Here is a 27,383-nt window from a genome sequence, read left to right on the forward strand (position 1 = left end):
GTAGATGTTTATGTGATTGTGCGGTGACTTAGCAAAAAAAAGACCATGATACTAAGTTTGTTTAAGGTATTGGAGTATCCTTTTTACTGCACCCCAATGATCTTCCGAGGGATTGTGCATAAACTGAGAAACCTTGTGAACTGAGTAGGATATATCATGCCGAGTAAATGATAAATACTGTAATCCTCCCATGATACTGTGGTAAAGCGTGGCATCTTTAGCTGGTTCACTACCATGTGTAATAAGCTTGTAAGTAGGAGTAGATGGCGTGGAAATACCTTTACAATCCACCATGTGAGATTTTTGTAACAAATCAGCAATATATTTACTCTGACTTAAAAGCAATCCATCAACCATGTTTGTAGCTTCAATCCATAGAAAATTATCCAAAGGACCAAGGTCCTTCAACATGAACTGTTGCTAAAGCTTTGTGACAACAGAGTTGAGAAATTGTGTATTATTCCTTGTCAACAGAATGTCATCAACATAGACAAGTGCAAAGGCTTAAACATCTCCTTGTTTATAAATAAACAAAGACAAATCAGTAATTGATGGCCAAAATAGTAAGGTAATAAGAGCATCCTTTAGTTTTTGGTACCATTGTCGTGGGGCTTGCCTTAACCCATAAAGAGAAGTTTAAGCCGACAGACATGAGTGGGTTTCTCAGCATCAATATAACCTGGTGGCTGCTCCATGAATACTGAATCAAGAAGATCACCATGCAAGAAAGCGTTGCTCACGTTAAGTTGCTTAATTGGCTAAGAGTAAGAAATGGCAATACATAAAATTACACGTAAAGTGACAGGTTTGAGAACCGGAGAAAAGGTTACTGTGAAGTCGATTCCAGGACGTTGGTGGAATCCCTTGGCCATGAGTCTGGCTTTATAGTGGTCAACATATAACATATCAAAATTTCTGAGCTTCTGAATAGTACTAATTTTGGTATGTGAATAGTATTATTCAAAGCTTGAAGACTAAAAATAAAATGAAAATTAATTGAAATAAGCAGAATAAAAATTGAAGTGACCATCGGGCTATGGATTTAATCGGTATTAATGAAAAAGATAAACTATAACCGGATGAATGGCATTTTGGTTAATTCACTTGAAAAGTTGACTTTTGATCAAAATGTCAATAAAGTAAGTGAGATAAATATATTAGAAAAGAATTTAATTAAGTGAAAGGTGTATGAAAATTTTAAGGGACATAGAAGGAATTATTAAAATTATAATAATAATTATTATAATTAAAAATATATATAAATTGGAATATTTATATATAAGACAAAGGATATTAAAAAAATCATTTTCATCATCTTCCTTCTTCTCCCTTGGCTGCCGTCCTCTCTGTCTTTTCCTTGTCCTATATTTTTGCTTTCTTCAAGCTCTAAAACTCTTGATTTCTCCCACAACTTCTATAGGAAATCAAGAGAAAATCCTAAATTAAGCCCTAAATAGAAGAAATGAAGCAAGAAATTCTAGAAATATGGGTGATTTGTGAAGATAGGAATTGAACCAAGTGAGGTAAGTGAAAATTCATGTTTACTTAATTAAGAACTTATGGATTTCAAGTTTAATTATGGAAATTGTTATGGAAATTGCTTGAAATTATGCATGATATGAAGAAGGGAATTTAGGTCTAGGGTTATGGAATTAGGGGTTTGGTGTTTTGATGCATTCAACTTGGTTTCTAGATTGGAATAAAGTTGTAAACATAGAATATGCACTTGAATTGATTGAAATTGAAAGATGGCAATTAGGATTTTTGGTGCAATTAGGGTTTTCATGGTAGGAAGCATATTTATTGTTAATATGGTTATATTATGAGTATTTGAGATGCATTTGCTAAGAAACATTAAAGATTTGGAGGGGAAATTAAGTGAATTGATGTTATGCCCTAAGGTGAATTCTGGACAGCTTGAGTCCAGTGAGGTTATTTGCTCATAACTTGAGCTATATAACTTCAATTGATGTGAAACCAATGAGAGATGAAACCTAAGGCAATATGATAAAACTTTCATGTAGAACACTTGATCAAAAAATGGCCGAAAGGTACCTTAATTAGGGTTAGAATTTGCCAATGCAAACCTGGAACCTGGAAAACTAATCAAATGAATAGTACGTACTCAATTGAGCATAACTCACTCTACAAGACTCCAAATTGAGTGAATCTTGAACCTGTGTAATTCTGAGACATAAGGAAACAATTCATATGAAGACTATGAAGCTAAATTATTACTAAAATCTATCCAAATTAGCTAGACAAAGTGAGTCCAGAAATCTGACTGAATTCTGGAACAACCCTGGAAACCTGAGAAATTTGCCACCTGAACAGTTTTGGCAAAATGACCATAACTTAAGCCATACAAATGCAAATTGTATGATTCCAAAGTCAAAATACACATAAGACATAGAACTACAATTTTCATATTTTGATCTAGAATTAGATATAAGGGCAAATTGGTTGAAATGCTAGAGTAAATTAGAACATTAAAACTAGAATTTTCTGCAACTTAGCAATTTTGCCTTGTGACCTCCAGGTAGTAAACATAGCATAACTTTTTTTGTACATCTCCAATTAAAGTGCTACAAAATGATTTAGAAACTTAAGACAAAGGCTAAAATTTTGTTATAGAGACCTGGTACAAATTCTGAGCATAAAGTGCTTGGATATGGAATATAAATTTAGGTAAAAATCTAAAAAACCTGAGAATCACAGGGTAAGACACCCAGGAGTAGTACCTAGTATTTTGATCATAACTGATGATCTAGACCTCCAAACTAAGTTGTTTAAAGTGGTAATTAAAGCTAAAACATAGAGGAATAACTTTCATGAAGATCACTTTTACAAATTATGATTGAAACTATGTTGAAATTGAGTTTTAAAGTCATGTTTAATTGCTGCCCTGAATCTGGAAAAGTTAGAATATGTAGTTATTTTAGAAATTTTACTAGGAATTTACTTGATTTGGTATTGGGGACATTATAATCAGTATTGAGAAATTTGAAATTGTATACTTCAGTGGAGAAAAATACTTTGAAGTGAAGGAAAGAATAGACCAAAGAAAAGAGACTAAGACAAGATTTGTGCACAACTTGAATTTCTATTGTGTTTTACATTTGCAAATGAAAGAAGTAACTTTCTATGAACCAAATGTGAATTTACTTTGGCTTTGAGAAATGTTTACATTGTTTTGAGAGTATTTTGAATGTTGAAAAGAATATATTATTGTGTTGAAAAGGTAGATATTGGCCATTAATTTTACTGTAGCATGGGGGTGGCTGGATTGAATGTATTTTAGAAGTGCTTTGAGAATTTGATGTGTTGCCAACCCTATTTGTTGAATTATGATGATTTGAAATATTGTTATTTGAATGGGAATTCTTTTATGTGATGATTTGAAATGTTATGATTTGAATAGAAATTATTTTAAATTGTTTTGAAATCACTGTTGGCATGGCAAACTTTGATTGTTCCCTCATTAATAACGGTTAATGAGATTGAGATTGATTTGTTACTTTCCCTCTCTGGCTTGCCAGTTGAGGTTGAAATTGGATAAATGCATTCATATTTGCTAGCTACGCTTACTTCCCCCAATAGTAACGGCTATAGGGTTGAGATAGCTTTAGCTTTAAGTTTTTTATTATTATAAGTTTATTTTAATATTTTTCTAATTATATAAGAGTTAATTTTAAAAAATAAGCATTTTCTTTTTATTTTAATGTCTTATTGCAACTTATTTTATATAATTTTCTTTTAATTATTTTATATAATATAATATTATCATTATATGTTATTTTTAATAATTAATTAAATTTAATTATTTATTAATATAATTATATTTTATTTTTAATTAAAATAATAATATTAATAAATTATATTATTTTAATTAATTAAAATATTATAAATAAAATCATGAAATAAAATTTTTAATATCATTCCTTTAGTTCTACTATTTATATAATTTAGAATTTCTTTAATTTTAATTTAAACGTAGGATTATCATTTAATTAATAAATAAAAAATTTATTAAATATGAAAATTTTTAAAATTATTGTATTTTAAAATATTAAATTTTATAAAATTCTTAAGGAAAAATTTAAAAATAATATTTAGCTAAAAAATATTAAGTTTATCCTTTGATAATAATAAAAATAATCATTATCTTTATATAATTTTTTTTAAAAAAATATCATAAGTTAATAAACGGTGATCACGATCGCGCAGCATACATTGAATATGCCACTTACAGTATGACACTGTCCTTTCTAGCTGCTAATAAATAAATAAATAAAAGTTCCTTCTTCTGGGTGCCTAGACGTTAGCAACCGTCGTCTCTAAAATTCTTACAGCAACCTCATCCGGACTTGTCCATTGACTTAAAAAAGCTTAATTTTTTTTTAGTTAAATTTTGAATAACTTTTCATGATTCAAATTATGATTTGGCTTAAAAATTTTGCATTGTAATTTAATTAGAATAAAGAGCAATATTTATGATGATAATAAAAGTTACAGATAATATTATACCATTTGCATTAGAATTATGAAATATTGAGAAGATATATTGAAATTAGAATTTAAAAAGTTTTAAGTAAGTGATTGTATTTTTTTTTTTATAGTGAAACTTTATAAATTTTACAGTAGAAGTATATAAATTCTGTTTTATTTTTTTTATATTGTGTGATTATATAATTATATATGTATATTAAATTTAAATATCTGTTGGAATAATTTTTTATATATATGTACACAAAGATTATAGTGAATTTAGTACATCACCCATTAAAAAATAGTTAATAAGATTTGATGCCTCAATCAAATGAGAATGTTTAAATTTTATTAACTGAACCGATTCTTATTAGCAAAATTAATGTATTTTGATCTTTATATAATTGTCCAAAATTATAAGTGCAAGATTTTTAATTTAGAGACCAAACTTTTATTTTTTTTATGGAAATTTAGAGACCAAAGTAAGTGTTTTATAATTTTAAAAATTTAAGGATGAAAAATAAAAAATTAAAATTTTAGGAATCAAAATGGAGTTTGGATTATTTTTTTTCTTGAAATAAAATCAAGATATATATCATGCTTGCTTGAAGAGAAAGTTTGTGGTAATCAGTAAAGTTATTAATTATTGGTTGAAATCTTAAGTAAGAGTTAAAGATTCATTTTGAGTGATGATAAATTTGAAAAGACGACTTAATTAGCATCGTAAATGTAGTTTGTGTATGTGTAGATATTTTATAAGATATACAAAATATTATATTTTTAATTTAAAAATTACTAACCAATAGTGCTTTGCCACATATGGAGATCGAAGGTGGCATCGTAAAAAAAATAGAAAGTAATTGAACAAATTTGGAATTTTATTATAATTTATTATTGATAAAAACAAAGAATTTCTGGCTATAAATTAAAGCCCTCTCTTGTACTGAGGAGTACTAAACTGAGTCGTTGAAAAAATATTTGATTATGGAATCTTCTATTTATGTTTGCTTACTTTCGATTCTCTTGTTCTGCCATATTATACCATTTACTCGCTCTTTTAATTCTTCATTCCAGTCACGCTGCCATGATGATGAGAGCTCTGCGTTGTTCCAATTCAAGGAAAGCTTTATCATCGATAATACCTTTGATGATTGTTATCCAAAGGTTGAATCTTGGAAACTTGTCAAAGGAGAAAGAGGTGATTGCTGCTCATGGGATGGGGTGCAGTGTGATGAGGAAACTAATCATGTTATCAGCCTTAACCTTGCTAATAGTTGTCTCTATGGCTCCATCAACTCCAATAACACCCTCTTCCGACTTGTTCACCTCCATAGCCTTAATCTAGCCTGGAATGACTTCAACTTATCTCAAATACCATCCCAAGTAGGCCGCCTCTCAAGGCTGACTCATCTCAACCTCTCCTTTTCAGGCCTTTCTGGCCAAATCCCACAACAAATTTTTAATCTATCCAGGTTGATTTCCCTTGATCTATCTCTTTGTGGCTATGGATTGAAGCTTCACAATCCTAGTTTCAAAGATCTAGTTCAACACTTCACCAATTTGAAAGTACTTCACCTCTCATCCATGAACATTTCTTCAAAAGTACCTGAACTCTTGGCAAATTTTTCATCTTTGGAATCTCTCCGTCTCAGTGGTTGTGCACTTCAAGGTGAATTCCCAGTTGGCATTTTTCAGCTTCCAAACCTAAAGATACTTGATCTAAGCTACAACCCTGATCTCAAAGGTTATTTGCCCCCTTTCCAATTGAAGAGTGCCCTTAAATCTTTGATCCTTTCTGAATCGAATTTTGTTGGAGAGTTGCCTTCCTCTTTTGGAAACCTTGCCTACTTAGAAGAACTCGACATCTACCGTTGCAATTTCACAGGGAAGATTCCATACTCACTTTGTAACCTTGACAAGCTTGTTTATCTTGACCTCTCATTTAATCACTTTAGCTTTCACAGCCCAAGTATTTCTTCATTCTCTTGGATTGGCAATCTAACAAAGATCACTACTTTGGGACTTGCCGATCTCAACTTGAAAGGTGAGATACCATCTTGGCTCGTGAACCTTACTCAACTTTCCGAAGTAAATTTGGGCTACAACCAACTCACCGGTCCTATCCCATCTAGCCTTGCCAAACTGAGCAAACTGAAATATGTATATTTTTGGAACAACCAATTGTCTGGTCAAATCCCATTCCAAATTTACAATTTCACCTCACTATCCGGGTTAATCCTTTCATCAAATGAATTGCAAGGCTCTATTCGAAGCAATATTTCTCAACTTAAAAATCTTGAAATTCTTGATCTTCGATCAAACAACTTGGTTGGCTCAGTTGAGCTGAGCTCATTCTTGCAGCTCAAAAAGTTGACAATTTTGACATTATCATTTAATAGCTTGACGTTGATCACCAAAACTAGTACAAATGCCAGCACTCCAGATTTCCTAGTGTTAGGATTAGCCTTTTGCAATCTAACTGAGTTCCCCAGGTTCTTGCACAACCAAGATATGTTGGAATCTCTAGACCTCTCTTCCAACAACATAAAGGGCGAAATTCCTTCATGGATGTGTAGCATAAGTACAAATTCCTTGGACTATTTGAACGTTTCTCACAACCTTTTAACTGGCTTTGAAAAAGATCCGGCTGTTCTTCAGTGGGCTAAAATACGCATATTAGACCTCAGGTATAATAGGCTCCATGGATCTTTCCCACTTCCACCACAATCCACCTCTTCCTACCGAATTTCGCACAACAAATTAGTAGGTAAAGTTTCAGCCTTGCTATGCAATTTAAGTGCTCTTGAAACTCTGGATTTGTCCTTCAACAATTTGAGTGGTAGGCTTCCCCATTGTTTGGGCAATTTGGGTGATTCCCTATCATTGTTGGACTTAAGAAGAAACAACTTCAATGGAAGCGTTCCTTCAACATGGAGAAACGGATGCAAATTGAAAATGATTAGCATCAGTTATAATCAATTCCAAGGGCAAGTACCAAGATCTTTAGCCAAGTGTTCATCATTAGAGTTGATTGATTTTGGTAACAACCATATAATTGATAGCTTTCCTTCTTGGTTCAGAAATCTTGAAAAGTTGAGAATTCTCATTCTTCGATCCAATGGTTTTTTTGGTCTGATAGACAGACCACAAACCAAAGGATTCTCAAACCTTCGAGTCATCGATTTATCTCACAACAATTTCACTGGAAAGTTGCCATCAACATACTTTGAAATATGGGATGCCATGAAAGTTATAAATGCAAGCCTCATGACATATATGGAAGATAGTATGTGGTCTGATGACTGGCATTACCCTTTTACAAATTATGGTCAATATGATTATTCAATGCTTATGTATAACAAAGGATTGGAATTGGAATATAGAAAGATCCCAAGTATTTTAACTGCCATTGATTTCTCCTACAACAAATTTGAAGGAGAGATACCAGATATCATTGGGAATCTTCAACAACTTTATTTGCTCAATCTTTCCAACAACTTGTTGAATGGTCATATACCATCATCTTTAGCAAATTTGACAGAATTAGAATGTTTGGACCTATCAAGAAACATGCTCTCAGGAAAGTTACCTCCAGAGCAAAGTAAGCTCACCTTCCTTTCTTCTTTTAATGTTTCTTATAATCAGCTTGAAGGACCCATTCCGCGAGGGAACCAATTTGATACATTTGAGCAATCAATATGAAGGAAATAAGGGATTATGTGGAGCTCCTTTGAAAAAGAAATGTGAAAATTTTGAGGCATCACCACAAGAGCGTTCAAATGTTGTAGAAGATGATGACACAGGTTCTGTATTAAAATTTAAGTGGATGATAGTTTTGATAGGTTATGGGAGTGGATTCATATTTGGTGTGGTTGTTGGGCACAAAATCACCAGAAAGAAACACGATTGGTTTATGAAGACTTTTGGAAGGAAACAACAACACAGAAGTCAAAGGGTGAACAGGAGGAGAAGTAGAAGTTGAAGTTTATTTTGGATGTTCTTTTTGTTATTTTTCTTTGCCTTGCTTTCAGTAGTCTTTATTTTCATTTCAATGTTCAATATGCCTGAGACTCTGTTCTTCAATGTACAAGAAATAAGCTAATGTACTGTGATTATTATCATCTGATCATTATATATATATATATATATTTATATTTGATTTTATTAAAAGAAATTCAAATGTTTATCATATACTCCTTATTTTAAATAGAAAGGGGAAGTTTAAGAAAAAAAACGTTGGAGATATTATCAAAAACATAATTATCAAACATTAAAACATTTATTTAAAAAAAAAAAAGGAATTCACGAAGAGGTGTATTAAATTTTTATATCTACACAATACAAACAAATATATACATACACACGCAAATGAGGAGACAAAAATATCCTATTTTTTCATATTATTTATAATTATATTATTTTTTATTATTTAAATTAACTTTAAAGTTTTAATAAATTTAAAATTCTAATCCTACTTATACTTCATATTATAATAAAAAATAAAATCTTATAAAAAAATTAAAATCATAAATTTTCGTTTCTAAACATAGAAAGTTTTAAAAAAATTAATTTACATCTGTATAATAATAATAATAATAATAATAATAATAAGAAAACTACCTATAATCTATGAATATAAAAGTATAAATGAAGGATAAACTTATGAATGGATAAAAATATCTTTAACTTTTAGATTATTTATAATATTACAAAGTTTAATAAAAAATAAAAATAATAAAATAATATTACAAAGTTTAATAAAAAATAAATTAAATAATTATGATAAAATAAAAAAAAATGAATCATGTTTTTACTTGAAAAACGATAAATTAATAAATTACATGAAAGAAAAAATATGTTATTTTTAATTTTTTATAATCTTATTATAATACTAATAGAATTCCAACATTATTTAATATATTTAAAAAAAATTATAAGATAGTAAATTATATATTTATTTTGATGCAATAAATTATGTATTGAGATCATATTGACATATAAGTGCATTATGAGTAGAAGTTTTATTTCATTTTACATACTCGTTAATCTCTTATAATTCATTAAATAAGAAACTCATATTATCAGTAATGCTACAATTAAATATTATAAAAAATTTTAAAAGTGATAAAACATAATTAAAAAATAAAATAAACTGAACCTTTTATACAACTCAACTCAACTCAACTCAAGCTTTTATTTCAAAAATTTATTAGGGTCGGCTATATGGATGCTTTTTCTCCACTCTAAACGATTTTGGGTTAAATCCTAAGAAATGTGTGATGTTTCTAGGTCATGTTATACTACTCTCCTCCAAGTCAGTTTAAATCTACCCCTTCTTTTCTTTTTATCCTCTAATCCAATGTGCTCTATTTGTCTAACTAGAGCTTCCGTATGTCTACGTTTCACATGACCAAACCATCTCAATCTCCCTTCTCTCAACTTATCCTCAATTGCCATCATTCCTCCCTTTCTCTAATACTTTCATTACGGACTTTATCTAGTCTAGTATGGCCACTCATTCAACTTAACATTTTCATCTCCGCAACTCTTATTTTAGACACATACGACTCCTTCATTGTCCAACACTCACTACCATATAACATGACCGGTCGTATGACTATACGGTAAAATTTTCCTTTCAACTTATTGGGAATCTTGCGATCACATAAAACTCTCGTGTCACGTCTCCACTTCAACCATTCGACTTTTACAGTAGAAGTACATAAATTCTGTTTCATTTTTTTTATATTGTGTGATTATATGATTATATATGTATATTAAATTTACATATCTATTATAATAATTTTTTATATATATGTACACAAAGATTATAGTGAATTTAGTACATCACCCATTAAAAAATAGTTAATAAGATTTGATGCATCAATCAAATGAGAATGTTTAAATTTTATTAACTGAACCGATTCTTATTAGCAAAATTAATGTATTTTGATCTTTATATAATTGTCCAAAATTATAAGTGCAAGATTTTTAATTTAGAGACCAAACTTTTATTTTTTTTATGGAAATTTAGAGACCAAAGTAAGTGTTTTATAATTTTAAAATTTTAAGGATGAAAAATAAAAACTTAAAATTTTAGGAATCAAAATGGAGTTTGGATTATTTTTTTTCTTGAAATAAAATCAAGATATATAACATGCTTGCTTGATGAGAAAGTTTGTGGTAATCAGTAAAGTTATTAATCACTGGTTGAAATCTTAAGCGAGAGTGAAAGATTCACTTTGAGTGATGATAAATTTGAAAAGATGACTTAATTAGCATCATAAATCTAGTTTGTGTATGTGTAGATATTTTATAAGATATATAAAATATTATATTTTTAATTTTAAAAATTACTAACCAATAGTGCTTTGCCACATATGGAGATCGAAGGTAGCATTGTAAAAAAATAAAAAGTAATTGAACAAATTTGAAATTTTATTATAATTTATTATTGATAAAAACAAAGAATTTCTGGCTATAAATTAAAGCCCTCTCTTGTACTTAGGAGTACTAAACTGAGTCGTTGAAAAAATATTTGATTATGGAATCTTCTATTTATGTTTGCTTACTTTCGATTCTCTTGTTCTGCCATATTATACCATTTACTCACTCTTTTAATTCTTCATTCCAGCCACGCTGCCATGATGATGAGAGCTCTGCTTTGTTGCAATTCAAGGAAAGCTTTATCGTCAACAATACCTTTGATGATTGTTATCCAAAGGTTGAATCTTGGAAACTTGTCAAAGGAGAAAGAGGTGATTGCTGCTCATGGGATGGGGTGCAGTGTGATGAGGAAACTAATCATGTTATCAGCCTTGACCTCGCTAATAGTTGTCTCTATGGGTCTATCAACTCCAACAACACCCTCTTCTACCTTGTTCACCTCCATAGCCTTAATCTAGCCTGTAATAACTTCAACTTATCTCAAATACCATCCCAAGTAGGCCGCCTCTCAAGGCTAACTCATCTCAACCTCTCCTTTTCAGGCCTTTCTGGCCAAATCCCCCAACAAATTTTTAATCTATCCAGGTTGATTTCCCTTGATCTATCTCATTATCACCATGGATTGAAGCTCCACAAGCCTAGTTTCAAAGATCTAGTTCAACACTTAACCAATTTGAAAGTACTTCACCTCTCATCCGTGAGCATTTCTTCGAGGGTACCTAAACTCTTGGCGAATTTTTCATCTTTGGAATCTATCCGTCTCATTGATTGTGGACTGCAAGGTGAATTCCCAGTTGGCATTTTTCAACTTCCAAACCTAAAAATACTTGATTTAAGCAAGAACACTGATCTCAAAGGTTATTTGCCCCCTTTCCAGTTAAAGAGTCCCCTTAAATCATTGATCCTTTATCGAACAAATTTTTTTGGAGAGTTACCTTCCTTGTTTGGAAACCTTGCCTGCTTGGAAGAACTCGACATCTCTGATTGCAGTTTCACAGGGCAGATTCCATACTCATTCAGTAACCTTTGCAAGCTTGTTTATCTTGACCTCTCAGATAATCACTTTAGCCCAAGTATTTCTTCATTCTCTTGGATTGGCAATCTAACCAAGATCACTACTTTGCAACTTGTCGGTCTCATCTTGACAGGTGAGATCCCATCTTGGCTCATGAACCTTACTCAACTTTCTTTTGTAAATTTGGGTCGCAACCAACTCACTGGTCCTATCCCATCTAGCCTTGACAAACTGAGCAAACTTGAAAATGTATTTTTCTGGAAAAACCAATTGTCTGGTCAAATCTCATTCCAAATTTACAATTTAACCTCGCTATCTAGTTTAGCACTTTCATCAAATGAATTGCAAGGCTCAATTCCAAGCAATGTTTCTCGACTCAAAAATCTTGAAGGCCTTGACCTTCATTCAAACAACTTGGTTGGCTCTGTTGACGTGAGCACATTCTTGCAGCTCAAAAAGTTGAGTATATTTATTTTATCATTTAATAGCTTAACATTGATCGCCAAAAATAGTACAACTGCCAGCACTCCAAATTTCCAAGTGTTAGGATTAGCCTCCTGCAGTCTAGCCGGGTTCCCCAGGTTCTTACATAACCAAGATCAGTTGAAATTTCTAGACCTCTCGTCCAACAACATACAGGGCAAAATTCCTTCATGGATGTGTAGCATAAGTACAAATTACTTGGACTATTTGAACCTTTCTCCTAACCTTTTAACTGGTTTTGAAAAAGAACCATTCAATGGGCTCAAATACGCATATTAGACCTCAGGTCTAATAGGCTCCATGGATCTCTCCCACTTCCTCCATCATCCACCTTTTCCTACCTAATTTCACACAACAAATTGGTAGGTGAAGTTTCAGCATTGCTATGCAAATTAAGTGCTCTTGAAACTCTGGATTTATCTTTCAACAATTTTAGTTGCAGTCTTCCCCATTGTTTGGGCAATTTAAGTGATTCCTTATCATTGTTGGATCTAAGAAGAAACAACTTCAATGGAAGTATTCCTTCAAAATGGAGAACTGGATGCAAATTGAGAATGATTAGCATCGGTTATAATCAATTACAAGGGAAAGTACCAAGAACTTTAGCCAAGTGTTCATCATTAGAGTTGATTGATTTTGGTAACAACCTTATAATTGATAGATTTCCTTCTTGGCTACGAAATCTTCAAGACTTGAGAATTCTTATTCTGCGATCCAATGGTTTTTATGGTGTGATAGATAAACCACAAGCCAAAGGATTCTCAAATCTTCGAGTCATCGATTTATCTCACAACAGTTTCACTGGAAAGTTGTCATCAATACACTTTGAAATATGGGATGCCATGAAAGTTATAAATGCAAGCCTGATGACATATATGGGAGATAGTATGGGGCCTAACGACTGGTTACCCGCTGGAGCATATTATGGTCGATATGATTACTCGATGATTTTGTATAGCAAAGGGTTAGAATTGGAATATACAAAGATCCCAGATATTTTAACTGCCATTGATTTCTCCTACAACAAATTTGAAGGAGAGATACCAGATATCATTGGAAATCTTCAAAAGCTTTATTTGCTTAACCTTTCCAACAACTTTTTGAATGGTCATATACCATCATCTTTAGCAAATTTGAAAGCATTAGAATGCTTGGACCTATCAAGGAACATGATCTCAGGAAAGTTACCTTCCGAGCTAAGTAAGCTCACCTTCCTTTCTTCTTTTAATGTTTCTTATAATCAGCTTGAAGGACCCATTCCACGAGGGAACCAATTTGATACATTTGAGAGCAATCGATATGAGGGAAATAAGGGATTATGTGGATTTCCTTTGAAAAAGAAATGTGAAAATTTTGAGGCATCACCACAAGAGCGTTCAAATGTTGTAGAAGATGATGATACAGGTTTTGTATTTAAATTTAAGTGGATGATAGTTTTGATAGGTTATGGGAGTGGATTCATATTTGGTGTGGTTGTTGGGCACAAGGTCACCAGAAAGAAACACAATTGGTTTTTGAAGACTTTTGGAAGGAAACAACAGCACAGAAGTCAAAGGGTGAACAGGAGGTGAAGTAGAAGTTGAGAGTTATGTTGGATGTTTTTTTTGTTGTTTTTCTTTGCTTTGCTTTTAGTTGTCTTTATTTTTTCATTTTTCTCATTTGAATGTTCAATATGCCCTATACTTTGTTCTTCAATATACAAGAACTAAGCTAATGTAATGTGATAATTATCATCTGATCATTATATATATGTATATATATATTTGTATATTTGATTTTATTAAAAAAAATTCAAATGTTTATCATATACTCCTTAATTTAACTAGAATGGGGAAAATTTAAAAAAAAAAAAAACGTTGGAGATATTATCAAAAACATAATTATAAAACATTAAAACTTAAAAAAAAAAAAAAATTCAGGAAGAGGTGTATTAAATTTTTATATCTACAACATAGACAAACAATTTTTTAGTTTGTTCCCGACTTTTTTTTTTTTAATGATCAAATCAATTTAATATTAAGGCTCATAAAGTTTCCCAAAACTTAGATCATGGATTTCTAAATTGTAAGTGCTTCACAAAGCATTTGATGCATGAAGAGCAGCTTTTTCTTTTGTCACAGCAAAATTGTTCGTGTGGATTGACAGTTGATACCAATAAGTTTTATAAAGCCAATATTTCTAGTGGTATTTCTAAAACTTTCCAATTCATTTGATGAGAAATCATAGCTGAGAAGAGAGATTTCAACAATCAATATTATTCATTAATTCTTCAGGATTCAATGTGTTAGATCTATTAATTTTTCAGGATTTGATGTTCAGCAGGAGAAGCGGTGACAAATTTCAAAATGCCCAATTCCATGCCTTCAATTTTCTTCATTAGCAGCGAAGGAAACTGACATGTTGGAGCCAATCTTGCCCATTATGTTCTTGTATTATATTCCCTTCATCACTAGCTGTGTTGATTTTGGGTCTTCTGTCGAGAATGGCAAATATTCAAGCTACAAAATCCTTGGCTTTTGCTATTGTTTGGAGCCAAAATAACTAAGAAATCCTGCTCATGCTTACGCTAATTAGAGTTGTTATATTAGTTATTTTGATCATCATACTAATATTAATTTTATAATATAACAATCTATCAAAAGTACAATTAAATTTTATAAAATTGTAATTAAATTTTAACCCAACTCCTATTCCCTGCTTGTGGAGACTGACAGTTCAAAACTGGAATGTCCAGGTGAAGCATGTGTACAGGGAGAGCTACAGCAGTGCTGACTGGATGGCTCATTTTACTCGCTTTCTCTCTGGGAGTTCATAGCTTTGAACATCCGCCGGGGGGATGAACGGCTGGCTGCTGCACTACATTTACAGGGTTTTATGAGTTTCTTTTTTTTTTTTTCAACATCAATGGATTATATTGCAAAAACAATGAATAGTTCAAACAATTTCCAAAAGTCGTCTCTAGATGGAAAACAATTTTGGAGTTACCTCAACATGAACTGAAAATAACCAATAAACTTGTGGCAAGACACTATTATTAATATTTTGCACAAAACTAAAAAAATTAACTAAAACTACAATTTTTAATATATTTAGTAAAATTTAAATTTCAAGATTTTTCTTTGTAATATAATTATTTTTCATACTATTCTTCTTATTATTTGAAAGAATCGTTATTGAGATTTTTTTATTTTTATGTTTATTATTGTAATTTTTATTTTAATTTTTTTAATCATATAAGAATTAATTAAAAGAATGAAGCATTTTCTTTTTAATTAAATTTTTATTTAAATAAAGTATTTTTAAATGATATTTAAATTAGTTTACACTTGTAAATTAAATATAATAATAATAAGGATAAAATTTGAAATTTTGATTATATATGTATGAGTGGATATTTTATAATTAAGATATACTAAATACAGTATTTTAAATTTTAAAAAATTACTAACCAATAGTGTTTTACCACATGAGATCGAAGGTAATATCGTAAAAAAATAGAAAATAATTAAACAAATTTAAAATTTTATTCATAACTATTTTATTTTTAATGTACATTGCACTCATTGTGCGCAATCGTAATTTAATTTTTATAATATAATTTTCTAATAATATTTATACATGGTATAATATTATAATAATATATTTAATTTTAATAACCAATCAAACTTAATTCTTCATTCTTAATATGCCAAATTACCATAACCATATTTTATTTTTAATTAAAATTGATTTGTATTTTTTTAAATATTTAGTTCTTTAGTTTTAAACAAAATTAGACTATATTTTTTTAAAACTTATATAATTTAGAATTTTTATTCTACTATTATGATCAGCAATGCACGTATATATATTACTTTTATAGATAATATTATTTTATATTTTTTTATTTTAAAATACCTCTATTTTACTTGTATCATGTTATATTGCTTTTATAAGTAGTATTAAAAATGCACTGGTTTCTTTATTTTTTTTTTATTTTGGAATATTTTTATTTTACTTAAAATATATTGATTTTTGATATTAAATTAAATTTGATCCTCCATTTATATTTCCAAATTACCATGTATATTTTTTGTCAATCCCATTATTCTCTCCCCTCCCTGTTTTTTAATATATTATAGATTTTTTTTGGAAGATATTCATATTAAAATAATACAAACAATAGTTTTATAATACAAACAATTGTTTTATAATTAATAAATAAAAAATCCATTAAATATGAAAATTTATAAAATTATAGTATTTTAAAATATTAAAAATTATAAAATTCTACATAAAAATTTTAAAATTATTTATAGTTAAAAATTCTAAGTGGATTGATAGTAAATACTTCCAGTGGGATTTCTATAACTTTTCCAATTCATTTGCTGAGAATCATAGCTGAGAAGAGAGATTTCAATAATCAATATGTTAGATTTATCAATTCTTCAGGATTCAATATGTTAGATCTATTAATTTTTCAGGACAAGATATACACCAGAAGAAGCAGAGACAAATTTCAAAATGCCTAATCCCATGCCTTCAATTTTCTTCATTAGCAGCAAAGGAAACTGACATGTTTGAGTCAATCTTGCCCATTAGGTGTTCTTGTATTCATCACTTGAGTTGATTTTGGTTCTTCTGTCGAGAAAAGCAAATATTGAAGCTACAAAATCCTTGACTTTTGCTCCAGTTTGGAGCCAAAATTACCAAGAAATCCTGCTCACGCTTACGCTAATTAGAGTTGTTTTCCCATCATAAATGATTAAAATCGAACTCTATAATTTAATTTTTTTACAAATTAAAATTTAAAATTGAACTGAAATTTATAGTAATTAAATTGAATAATATCAATTCATTTTAATAATTCCATTTTAATTAAATAATACTCTCACGCTGTTGAAGAAGAATTGTGCATTTTATATTGATGTATCCGAATCTGTGCAAGTTTGAGCTTTATGTGTATACTAGCATACAGAGTATAATTAATTCTACTCAGGACTATTTTATTTTATCTTATTTTATTATATTTTGAAATCATGACTATTTTCTTAATCCGATGCAAATTAGTAAAATACAAAGAATTACTTTAAAAAAAAAATCATAGAGAATTAAAAGTCATAGATAATTTCAGTATCATTAAATTAAATCTTATTAATTTTATATTAGTTATTTTAATCATTATTCTAATATTAATTTTATAATATAACAATCTATCAAATGTACAATTAAATTTTATGAAAATATAATTAAATTTTAACCCAACTCCTATTCCCTGCCTGCTTGTGAAGACTGACAGTTCAACATTGGAATGTCCAGGTTAAGCATGTGCATGGGAAGAGCAACCCAACTCCTTTTCCTCCTCTCTCCCTTGCGCGCCCTGACACCCTCCCTTATCCCTTTGATTTGTCTCTCCTCTCTCCTCCCCACGGCCGCCACTCCCTTCCCTAATTACCAGCGCACCTCTCCCAAGCCTCCCTGCTATTGGCCAACGTCCTAGGTAGCAGGAAAAGCAAGCTAAAATCCCTTTCATGCAATGCGACCTTTGAATTTTTTGGCCAAAATTCAATCGATCCGGCCACCAATTGGGCCGAGTCTTGTCCCAAATATCATATATACCTCGAAAGCTTTTCATAGTACCAAAATCACAAATTTTCATCGAGTAAATTATCCAATTTTAGCTCAGGGAATTTTAGCCCATTTTAAATTTTAGGCTAAATTTCTCCCAAACCGGAAACCCCACGAAAATTTCGAAAGAACCGGCGTGCTCCACTCGAGGAGAGCTTCGCGGCAATATAAATTTCAAAATTTTATGATACTGGAAATTCGATAGGTCCCATGAACTTCGCAATGATTTTTTGAGCTTTAAATGAGCTTAATTTATTTCGTAAATATTTTATTCTAACTCCTGATGTTGTGGGCTTCGCGTAGGTGCTTTTATTTTATGAAAATTTGACTGTCATCTGAATCTGCAATTTCGGGCCAAACAAACAGGCTGTTAGAACCGTTTTAGAACCGGATTGGAATTGTGGTCCTGCCCACCATTTGTAGATGTCCCGGACGCATTCCAAGCGTCAGAATTGACATAGGTAAATCCATACTTCAAGTTTCTTCAATTTCATAGTGTTGGGTTTAGAATAAAAATCTATAAAATATTCTTGGGTAGTTAAAAAATTATAATTCCTTTTGCATTAGCTTTATAATATTGTTAAAGGCCTCAGGGCGAAATTTTAGAATTTTTAGAGCTAGTTTGAATTACTTTTGCAAAATGTCCATTCCAAGCCTTATAATTGGATTATGTGAGATTTGCCTGAGTTGGAGGGCCCAGAAGGGGCCATGTGTTGTGTTGAGATGATGTGTGGCTTTAGAAGTGCTATTTGAACCCCTTTGCAGGTTGGGTAGGTCCTAGGTACCAAGAGAACTCTACCGAATTTCTGATATAAATTAGAACGTCTTTTATCTCTTTAAAGCTTTATTTTGAATTTAATATTGATTAGTTTGTAATATAATTGTTTAGGTGAGCCAGGTCAGTCTTCTTCCTCCGCCCAGCCGCTGTAGTGATTTGTGAAGTACTATGAGTAGATATTGATTTTACTTATAATTTCAATATTATTATGTATTTCAAGACATGTTCATGCATCACTTATAAATATATGTACATAGTTATTTGCTAGACACGCCTTGTATTGCATTTGTATTTGATGATGTTATTGTGATTATTGCTTTATGGCTATCTGGAGCTGTGTGTGTGAGTTGGTGTGTATGAGTTGTGTATATGAATATGGATAGGACAGATAGACATGGCTGGAGCTTGACTCACTGGGACCCGTTTCTTATTATGAAAAAGTCAAGGTAGGCATGAGTTTGAGTTAATCTTGCTGGCCTCCACATTTGGACTTTAAGAGAAAGTCTGGCTTTGAGTTGATCTCACTGGCAGAGGTTGGAACTAACAGAGTTGTATAAGGGATCAGCTCTCATATATATATGTGTGAGTATGGATTGACACACGGGTGTGTGAGTGCTCCAGATTGCCTTTGATGTGATTATGGCTTAACTTGTCTGAACTGTGTGAAGGTGTTGCATTCATTTTTAGGGATGCACTAGACTTAGCTAGTTATAGAAATTATTGGTAAAAATCAATATCTTACTCTATTAGTCGAACACTCACTCCTGTTCACCCTTTTTTTTTCCAGGCTATAAGAGGACTCTTACTTGTGTTTAACATGCTTCCTACCTCGCAGGTCTCTTAGTTGCTCTATCTATGTTTTGTGTTGTAAATTTTGAAAGTTCTATAACTCCGCATGTGTTAAAAGATATTTTATTTGACTTGAGACTGTAATAGATTATTATTTGAAATCTGTAACTTATTGATTCTTCATATATGGATTTTGTGGATTAAATGGGTTATGTGGATGAGGGAGCTTAGCTCCCAGTGATCATATTGAGTTGTTGATGATTGTAAGGGTGAGCTTAGCTTCCCAAATGATTTTATTTTGTGATCACAGGTCGGGTGAGCCAAAAACTCTCCGTTAGGTAGTCCAATTATGGCCGAATTCTATCCGGTTGATTTCTTGAAAATGAGCTTGAATATGGGCTTTAAAGTTAGGCTAGAGAATAGTTAGGCTTACTATGGGCTTTAGAAGCTTTATGCCGACTCAAGTTCTAGTGTCAGTCAGGCTCAGAATTTGGGTCATGACATTCGGCGTCCTTTCTTTGAAACAGAAAGTTCCCTTAGATCATGAATTTCTAAATTTTAAGTGCTTAACAAAGCATCTGGTGCATGAAGAGCAGCTTTTTCTTTTTTCACAACTAAATTGTGTGGATTGATACCAATGGGTCCTATAAAGCCAATATTTCCAGTGGGATTTCTAAAACTTTTCATATTCATTTGATGAGAAATCATAGCTGGGAAGAAAGATTTCAAGAATCAATATGGTAGATTCATTAATTCTTCACCATTCAATATGTTAGGTCCATCAATTTTTCAGGATTTGATAGACAAAATTCAAAGTGCCCAATCCCATGCCTTCAATTTTCTTCATTAGCAGCAAAGGAAACTGGCATGTTGGAGCCAATCTTGCCCATTATGTTCTTGTATTATATTCCCTTCATCACTAGTTGAGTTGATTTTGGGTCTTCTGTCGAGAATGGCAACTATTGAAGCTGCAAAATCCTGGGCTTTTGCTACTGTTTGAGCCAAAATTACCATGAAACCCTGCTCATGCTTGCCCTAATTAGAGTTGTTTTCCCATCATAAATGACTAAAATCGAACTCGATAATTTACTTTTTTACAAATTAAAATTTAAAATTCAACTGAAATTTATAGTAATTAAATTGAATAATATCAATTCATTTTAATAATTCCATTTTAATTAAATAATACTCTCACCTATTGAAGAAGAATTGTGCATTTTATATTGATGTATCCGAATCTGTACAATTTTGTGCTTTAGGGATATACAAGCATATAAATTATAATTAATTCTATTGAGGACTATTTTATTAATTTTATCTTGTTTTATTTTTTTTTAAAAGCATGACTATTTTCTTAATCCTATGAAATTAGTAAAATACAAAGAATTATTTTTTATAAAAAAAAATCACAGAGAATTACATATAGTTTTATTATCATTGAGTTAAATCTTACTAATTTTATATTAGTTATTTTAATCATCATACTAATATTAATTTTATAATATAAAAATCTATCAAAAGTACAATTAAATTTTATTAAAATGTAATAAAATTTTTACCCAACTCCTTCTATTCCCTGCTTATGGAGACTGACAATTCAACACCTGGAATGTCCAAGTTAAGCATGTGTATAGGGACAGCAACTGCAGTACTGACTGGATGGCTCATTTTACTTGCTTTCTACCTCTGGGAGTTCATAGTTTTGATTATCCGCCGGTGGGGATGAATGGCTGGCTGCTGCACGACATTTACAGGGTTTCCTACCCCAGGCTTTGCATCCAGTCGTTGTTTTGGTTTTTTTCCTCTTTTTCCCAAAAAAAAAAATAATAAATTTCAAAGATAATTATACAACTCAACTTAACTCAACTAAACTTTTATTCCAAAAATTATTAGGGTCACTATATGGATTCTCTTTGTCTACTCTAAATGAATTTGGGTTAAATCCTCGAAAATGTGTAATGCTTCTAGGTCATGTTGCACTACTCTTCTCCAAGTTAGTTTAGGTTTACTCATTCTTTTCTTTCTATCTTCTAAACCAATGTGCTCTACTTGTCTAACTGGAGCTTCCGTATGTTTACGCTTTACATTACCAAACTATCTCAATCTCCCTTCTTTCAACTTATCCTCAATTGGTATCACTCCTACTTTTTCTCTAATACTATGACTAGCATTAGTATGGCCACTCATCTACCTTAATATTCTCATCTTTGCAACTCTCATCTCAGACACATACGACTTCTTCATTGCCCAATACTCACTACCATATAACATGGCAGGTCGTATGGCTGTACGGTAAAATTTTTCTTTTAACTTATTGGGAATCTTGCGATCACATAAAACTCCCGTGTCATGTCTTCACTAAAACTCCCGTGTCATGTCTTCACTTCAACCATCCGGCTTTAATCCTATGATTAGCATCCTCCTCACATCCCTCGTCTATTTGAAGGATTGAGCCGAGTTATTTAAAGTGATTACTTTGGGGTAATACCACTCTATCCAAACTAACTCCTTCCTTATCACCAGTTCGGCCTTTACTGAACTTGCAGTGCATGTATTCTGTCTTCGTTCTACTTAACTTAAAGCCCTTTGACTATAGAGTACATCTCCAAAGCTCTAGCTTTCTATTTACTCCTTCTCGCGTCTCATCTATCAGAACTATATCATCCGCAAACATTATGTATCAAGGGATACTCTCTTGTATATATTTCGTCAATTCATCTAGAATTAATGTAAAAAGGTAAGGGTCAAACAACGAAAAATATTTTCATAGAAAATATTTTTTTGAAAAATATTTTTTAATATTTTCTATATACAAGTCATTTTCCGCGAAACAAAACGGAGCCTGAATAAATTTGAAATTTTTTTATAACTATTTTTCTAATATGCGTGACATATATTCAAAGTACGTAATTGTAATTTAATTTTTTAATGTAATTTTTAATAATTTTTTTATATAATATAATATTATGATTATATATTTCAATAATTAATTAAATTTAATTTTTCATTCTCATTATTTTACTCTTAATTAAAATTACTTGTATTTTTTTAATTTTTTAAACATTGAGTTTTTTAATTTCAAACAATGTTAGACGGTATGTTTTTAAATATTTCTCTTTGATTTACTGTTTAAAGTTCAGGATTTCTTTGGATTTATTATTTAGGCTCCATTTGTTTTGTGAAAATTATTTGTTTGAAAAATATTTTTGACATTTTTAATGTTTAGCATACTTAGGAATATTAGTCAACGGAAAATATAGTGAATAAAACCATTTTAGAAAATATCATAATAAACACCTTTGGTTTCTCCCATTATTAACAAAGTCATTTATAGCCTAAACCAACAAAAATTAAATCATTTTTAAGGAAAATATTTTCTTTTTATAAAAAACAGTTACTATACACAAGTTATTTTCTAAGAAACAAACGAAGCCTATATATTTATATAGTTTAGGATTTAACCATGTGCTCTTATGTTATTATTAGCGATGCAACTATTATATTGCTTTTATAAATAGTATTAGCATTGCATGTATTAGTTTATAATTTTTTTAATTTATTTTACAATATCCCTATTTTGCTTGTACGTATGATATATATTATTTTTATGAGTATGTATGTGAAATGAACTTATTAGTTTAGGGTTTGTTTATTTTTTTTAATTTTAAAATATTCTTATTTTACTTAAAATGTATTAATTTCGGTGTTTAATTAAATTTATCCTCCATTATCATATTTTTAAATCACCAAGTATATATTTTTCATCTCATTTTTTCTCCCCTCCTTATATATATATAAATATATTAAATTTTGTAAAATTTTAAATAAAATTTTAAAATTATTTTTAGTTAAAAAATTCTAAATTTATCTCTCAATAATAATTAGAATAATTATTATCTTTATACAATTTTTTCTTTAAAAAAAAATCTCAAATCAATAGATGGTGACCAATATATATATATATATATATATATATATATATATATATATATATATATAATAAATTTCAATATATCCTTTACACACTAAACTGTCTTGATGCCTTCGCTTTAATCAGATATTGCCAATCTGAAATCAAATATAAAGTCCGTTCTGGCTGCCTTGACCTTAGCAACTGTTTTCTTTATAGGCTAATCAATTCCGATAGCAACCTCTTCCCGTCTTGTTCCCTTGTTCAGCTAAAAAGGCTAAAAATGGGTTTGGGAAGACGACTTAACGAGCATAGTAGACTTGAGGTCTTAGATATGGGTGCGATTAAGCCTAGGTCTGATTAATACTTGAGTTGGACTTTTTGGAGAGAGTAGATTTAATATAATTTCATAAAAAAAGTGAATTTTATAATCATTGAAATTTTATTTCAATTGTATTGATTAAATAATTTTAATAATTATTAAAACATAATAAATTTATTTATAAGATGTAAATTATTAATTTATATTATTATAAAATAAAATTAATAGAATTGGCTTTTGCTACTGTTTGAAGCCAAAATTACCAAGAAATCCTGCTCATGCGTGCGCTAATTAGAGTTGTTTTCCCATCATAAATGATTAAAATGGAACTCGATAATTTGATTTTTTATGAATTAAAATTTAAAATTGAACTGAAATTTATAGTAATTAAATTGAATAATATCCATTCATTTTAATAATTTCATTTTAATTAATTAATACTCTCACCCCATTGAAGAAGAACTGTGCATTTTATATTGATGTATCCTAATCTGTACAATTTTGAGCTTTATGTATATACAAGCATACAAATTATAATTAATTTAAATGGTATTTAAATTAGTTTACACTTGTAAATTAAATATAATAATAAATGAGAATAAAATTTGAATTTTTTATTGTACATGTATGTACGGATATTTTATAATTAAAATATACTAAATATGATATTTTAATTTTGAAAAATATTATTGGCCAATTGTGCTTTACCACATATAGAGATCGAAGGTAGTATTGTAAAAAAAATAGGAAATAATTGAACAAATTTGGAATTTTTTTTATAGCTATTTTTTTTTTTTAAAATGAGCATTGCACATCTGGGCGTAATCGTAATTTATTTTTTTAATATAATTTTTATACATGATATAATATTATAATAATATATTAAATTTTAAAAGCCCATTAAACTTAATTCTTCATTCGAACTATACTAAATTACCATAACCATACTTCACTTCCAATTGAAATTGACTTATATTTTTTAATTTTTTTAAAAAATTTAGCTTTTTAGTTTTAAACAAAATTAAACTGTTTTTTTTTTTTTTTAAATCATTCCCTTTGATTTTAATATTTATATAATTTAAAATTTTTTTTCTACTATTATTATTAGCAATGCACGTATATATATTACTTTTATAAATAATATTAATTTATAATTTTTTTATTTTAAAATATATCTATTTTACATATATAATATTATATTGCTTTTATAAGTAGTATTAAAAATGCTCTGGTTTCTTCTTTTTTTTTTTTTAATTTAGGAATATTTTTATTTTGTTTAAAATATATTTATTTTCGATATTGAATTAAATTTGGTCCTTCATTTATATTTTCAAATTACCATGTATATTTTTGTCAATCCTATTATTCTCTCCCCTTCTCTTTTTTTTATATATTATAGATTTTTTTTCAAAAGAAATTCATATTTAAATAATACAAACAATTCTTATATATATATATATATATATATATATATATATATATATATATATATATATATATATATATATATATTTCATTTATCATGTCGAATTATCATTAATTAATAAATTAAAAATCCATTAACTATGAAAACTTATAAAATTATAGCATTTTTAAATATTAAAAATTATAAAATTCTAAATAAAAATTTTAAAATTATTTTTAGTTAAAAATTCTAAGTTTATCTCTTAATAATAATTAGAATAATTATCATCTTTATATAATTTTTTCTTACAAAAAAAAAATCTTAAATCATAGATGGTGACCACAATCGCTCATATATAGTATACTTAATTTCAATTACACATTGACCATGTGTTGATGAATCAGTTTCTCATTAAGAACGGATGATGACTTCACATTCACCTAATATTGCTGCTCTGAAATCAAACTTAAAGTCCCTTCTGGCTGCCTTGACCTTAGCAACGGTTTTCTTTATAGGCTAATGAATTCCGACAGCAGTCTCTTTCGGCCTTGTCCCTTCTTCAGCTAATTCTTTTCTTTGGAAAAATAGGCTTGGGAAGATGACTTAATGAGCATAGAAGACTCGAGGTCTTAGATATGGGTGCTGTTAAGTCCAGGTCTGATTAATATATGAGTTGGACTTTTTGGAGAAAGTAGATTTAATATAATTTCATAAAAAAATGAATTTTATAATCATTAAAAATTTATTTCAATTCTATTGATTAAATAATTTTAATAATTATTAAAAAATAATAAATTTATTTATAAGATGTAAATTTATTATTTTATATTATTATAAAATAAAATTAATAAAATTTTTTTAAAAAATAATATTAATATGTTTTAATATAATTTGTTTTTATTTATTCATCATACTAATATAATAATTATAAGAAAATAATTTCCGTAACATCACACTAGTCTTTAAAGCTCGTATGTTATTAAAAGAAAGTCGCCATTTAAAATTAAAATTTTAAATTTTAAAATTTAAGATGGAGTTTGGATTTTTTTTTTTTTTAAATAAAATCAAAATGTGACATGACGGAAAGTTTCTGGTGGTCAATGAAGGAACTAATTAATAGTTGAAACCTTAAGCCAATGTGAAAGGTAAATCTTGACATGGTAAACGCCATGTGTCTGAAACGAAGACTTTTTTAGGGTTTTTATTTTTTTTTTTTTAAAGAAAATTTTAGATTTCATTTTTCATGAAAAATAAAATAATATATATAGAAAATATGTTCAGTTGTCAATAATAAAAAATAATTTTTTAATTCATAAAATTAAAAAAAAATCATTCTTTTCATAATTAGAAAAATATTATAATAAAAGTATTTAAAAAATATTTTATTTTTAAAATTCTTAATGGAGTTATTTATTTATTTTATAATAATATGATTAATTTTTTTTATTATTGTAAATAAATATTTTTTTTTAAAATAATTTTTAAATTTTAATTATAAAAAAATTATAATATAATTTTGGTGATAAAAAATTCATTATTTTCTATTTGAAAATTTGTCAAAAAATAAAACTTTTATTATAAAGAAATATAATAGAAAATAACTTAAAACCGTTTTCTAAATCATAGTTAAATTTTCGAAATTAGAAAAATTAATTTTTCATTTAGAAAATTGATACAAGTAAATAAAAAATATACTTGTCAATTTTTTTAGAATTTTTTTTTTTGAATTACTTAAATTTTCCACAAGTGAGCACACCCTTACATCATAAATTTTTACACATCTTAGATATGGATGTGATTAAGTTTAGATATTTTTTTAGTAATATGTGAGTAGAACTTGATAGAGTGAGATGTTTTTAGAGATATTAAAACATCAACAGATTATATTGCAAAAACAATCAATAGTTGAAACAATTTCCAAAAGTCATCTCTAGGTGGGAAACAATTTTTGAGTTACCTCAACATGGATTGTAAATAAGTTTTTGGGAAAATTATATAAAGTTCCCCAACATATAAACATGCTTTCAATTCCAATCCCAACTAAATTTTCTTGCAATTTTACCTTTAGTCTTCATAAATCATTTGGCAAGACACTATTGTTACTATTTTGCATAAAACTAAAAACTAACTAAAACTACG

General features: G+C 29.1%; 1 protein-coding gene across 1 annotated transcript; it reads left to right on the forward strand.

Annotated features, from left to right (window-relative positions):
• The first annotated feature begins 5,472 nt into the window (after positions 1 to 5,472).
• LOC131181328 (receptor-like protein 7) lies at positions 5,473 to 15,248 on the forward strand. Its single transcript, XM_058149357.1, has 5 exons — positions 5,473 to 8,089; positions 8,193 to 8,443; positions 11,123 to 12,531; positions 12,870 to 13,989; positions 15,168 to 15,248. Exons 1-5 carry the CDS (start codon positions 5,473 to 5,475, stop codon positions 15,246 to 15,248), a joined length of 5,478 nt encoding a protein of 1,825 aa, XP_058005340.1.
• Positions 15,249 to 27,383: the final 12,135 nt, after the last annotated feature.

This window comes from Hevea brasiliensis, chromosome 7, assembly GCF_030052815.1.
Source record: "Hevea brasiliensis isolate MT/VB/25A 57/8 chromosome 7, ASM3005281v1, whole genome shotgun sequence".
NCBI classification, from domain to species: Eukaryota; Viridiplantae; Streptophyta; class Magnoliopsida; order Malpighiales; family Euphorbiaceae; genus Hevea; species Hevea brasiliensis.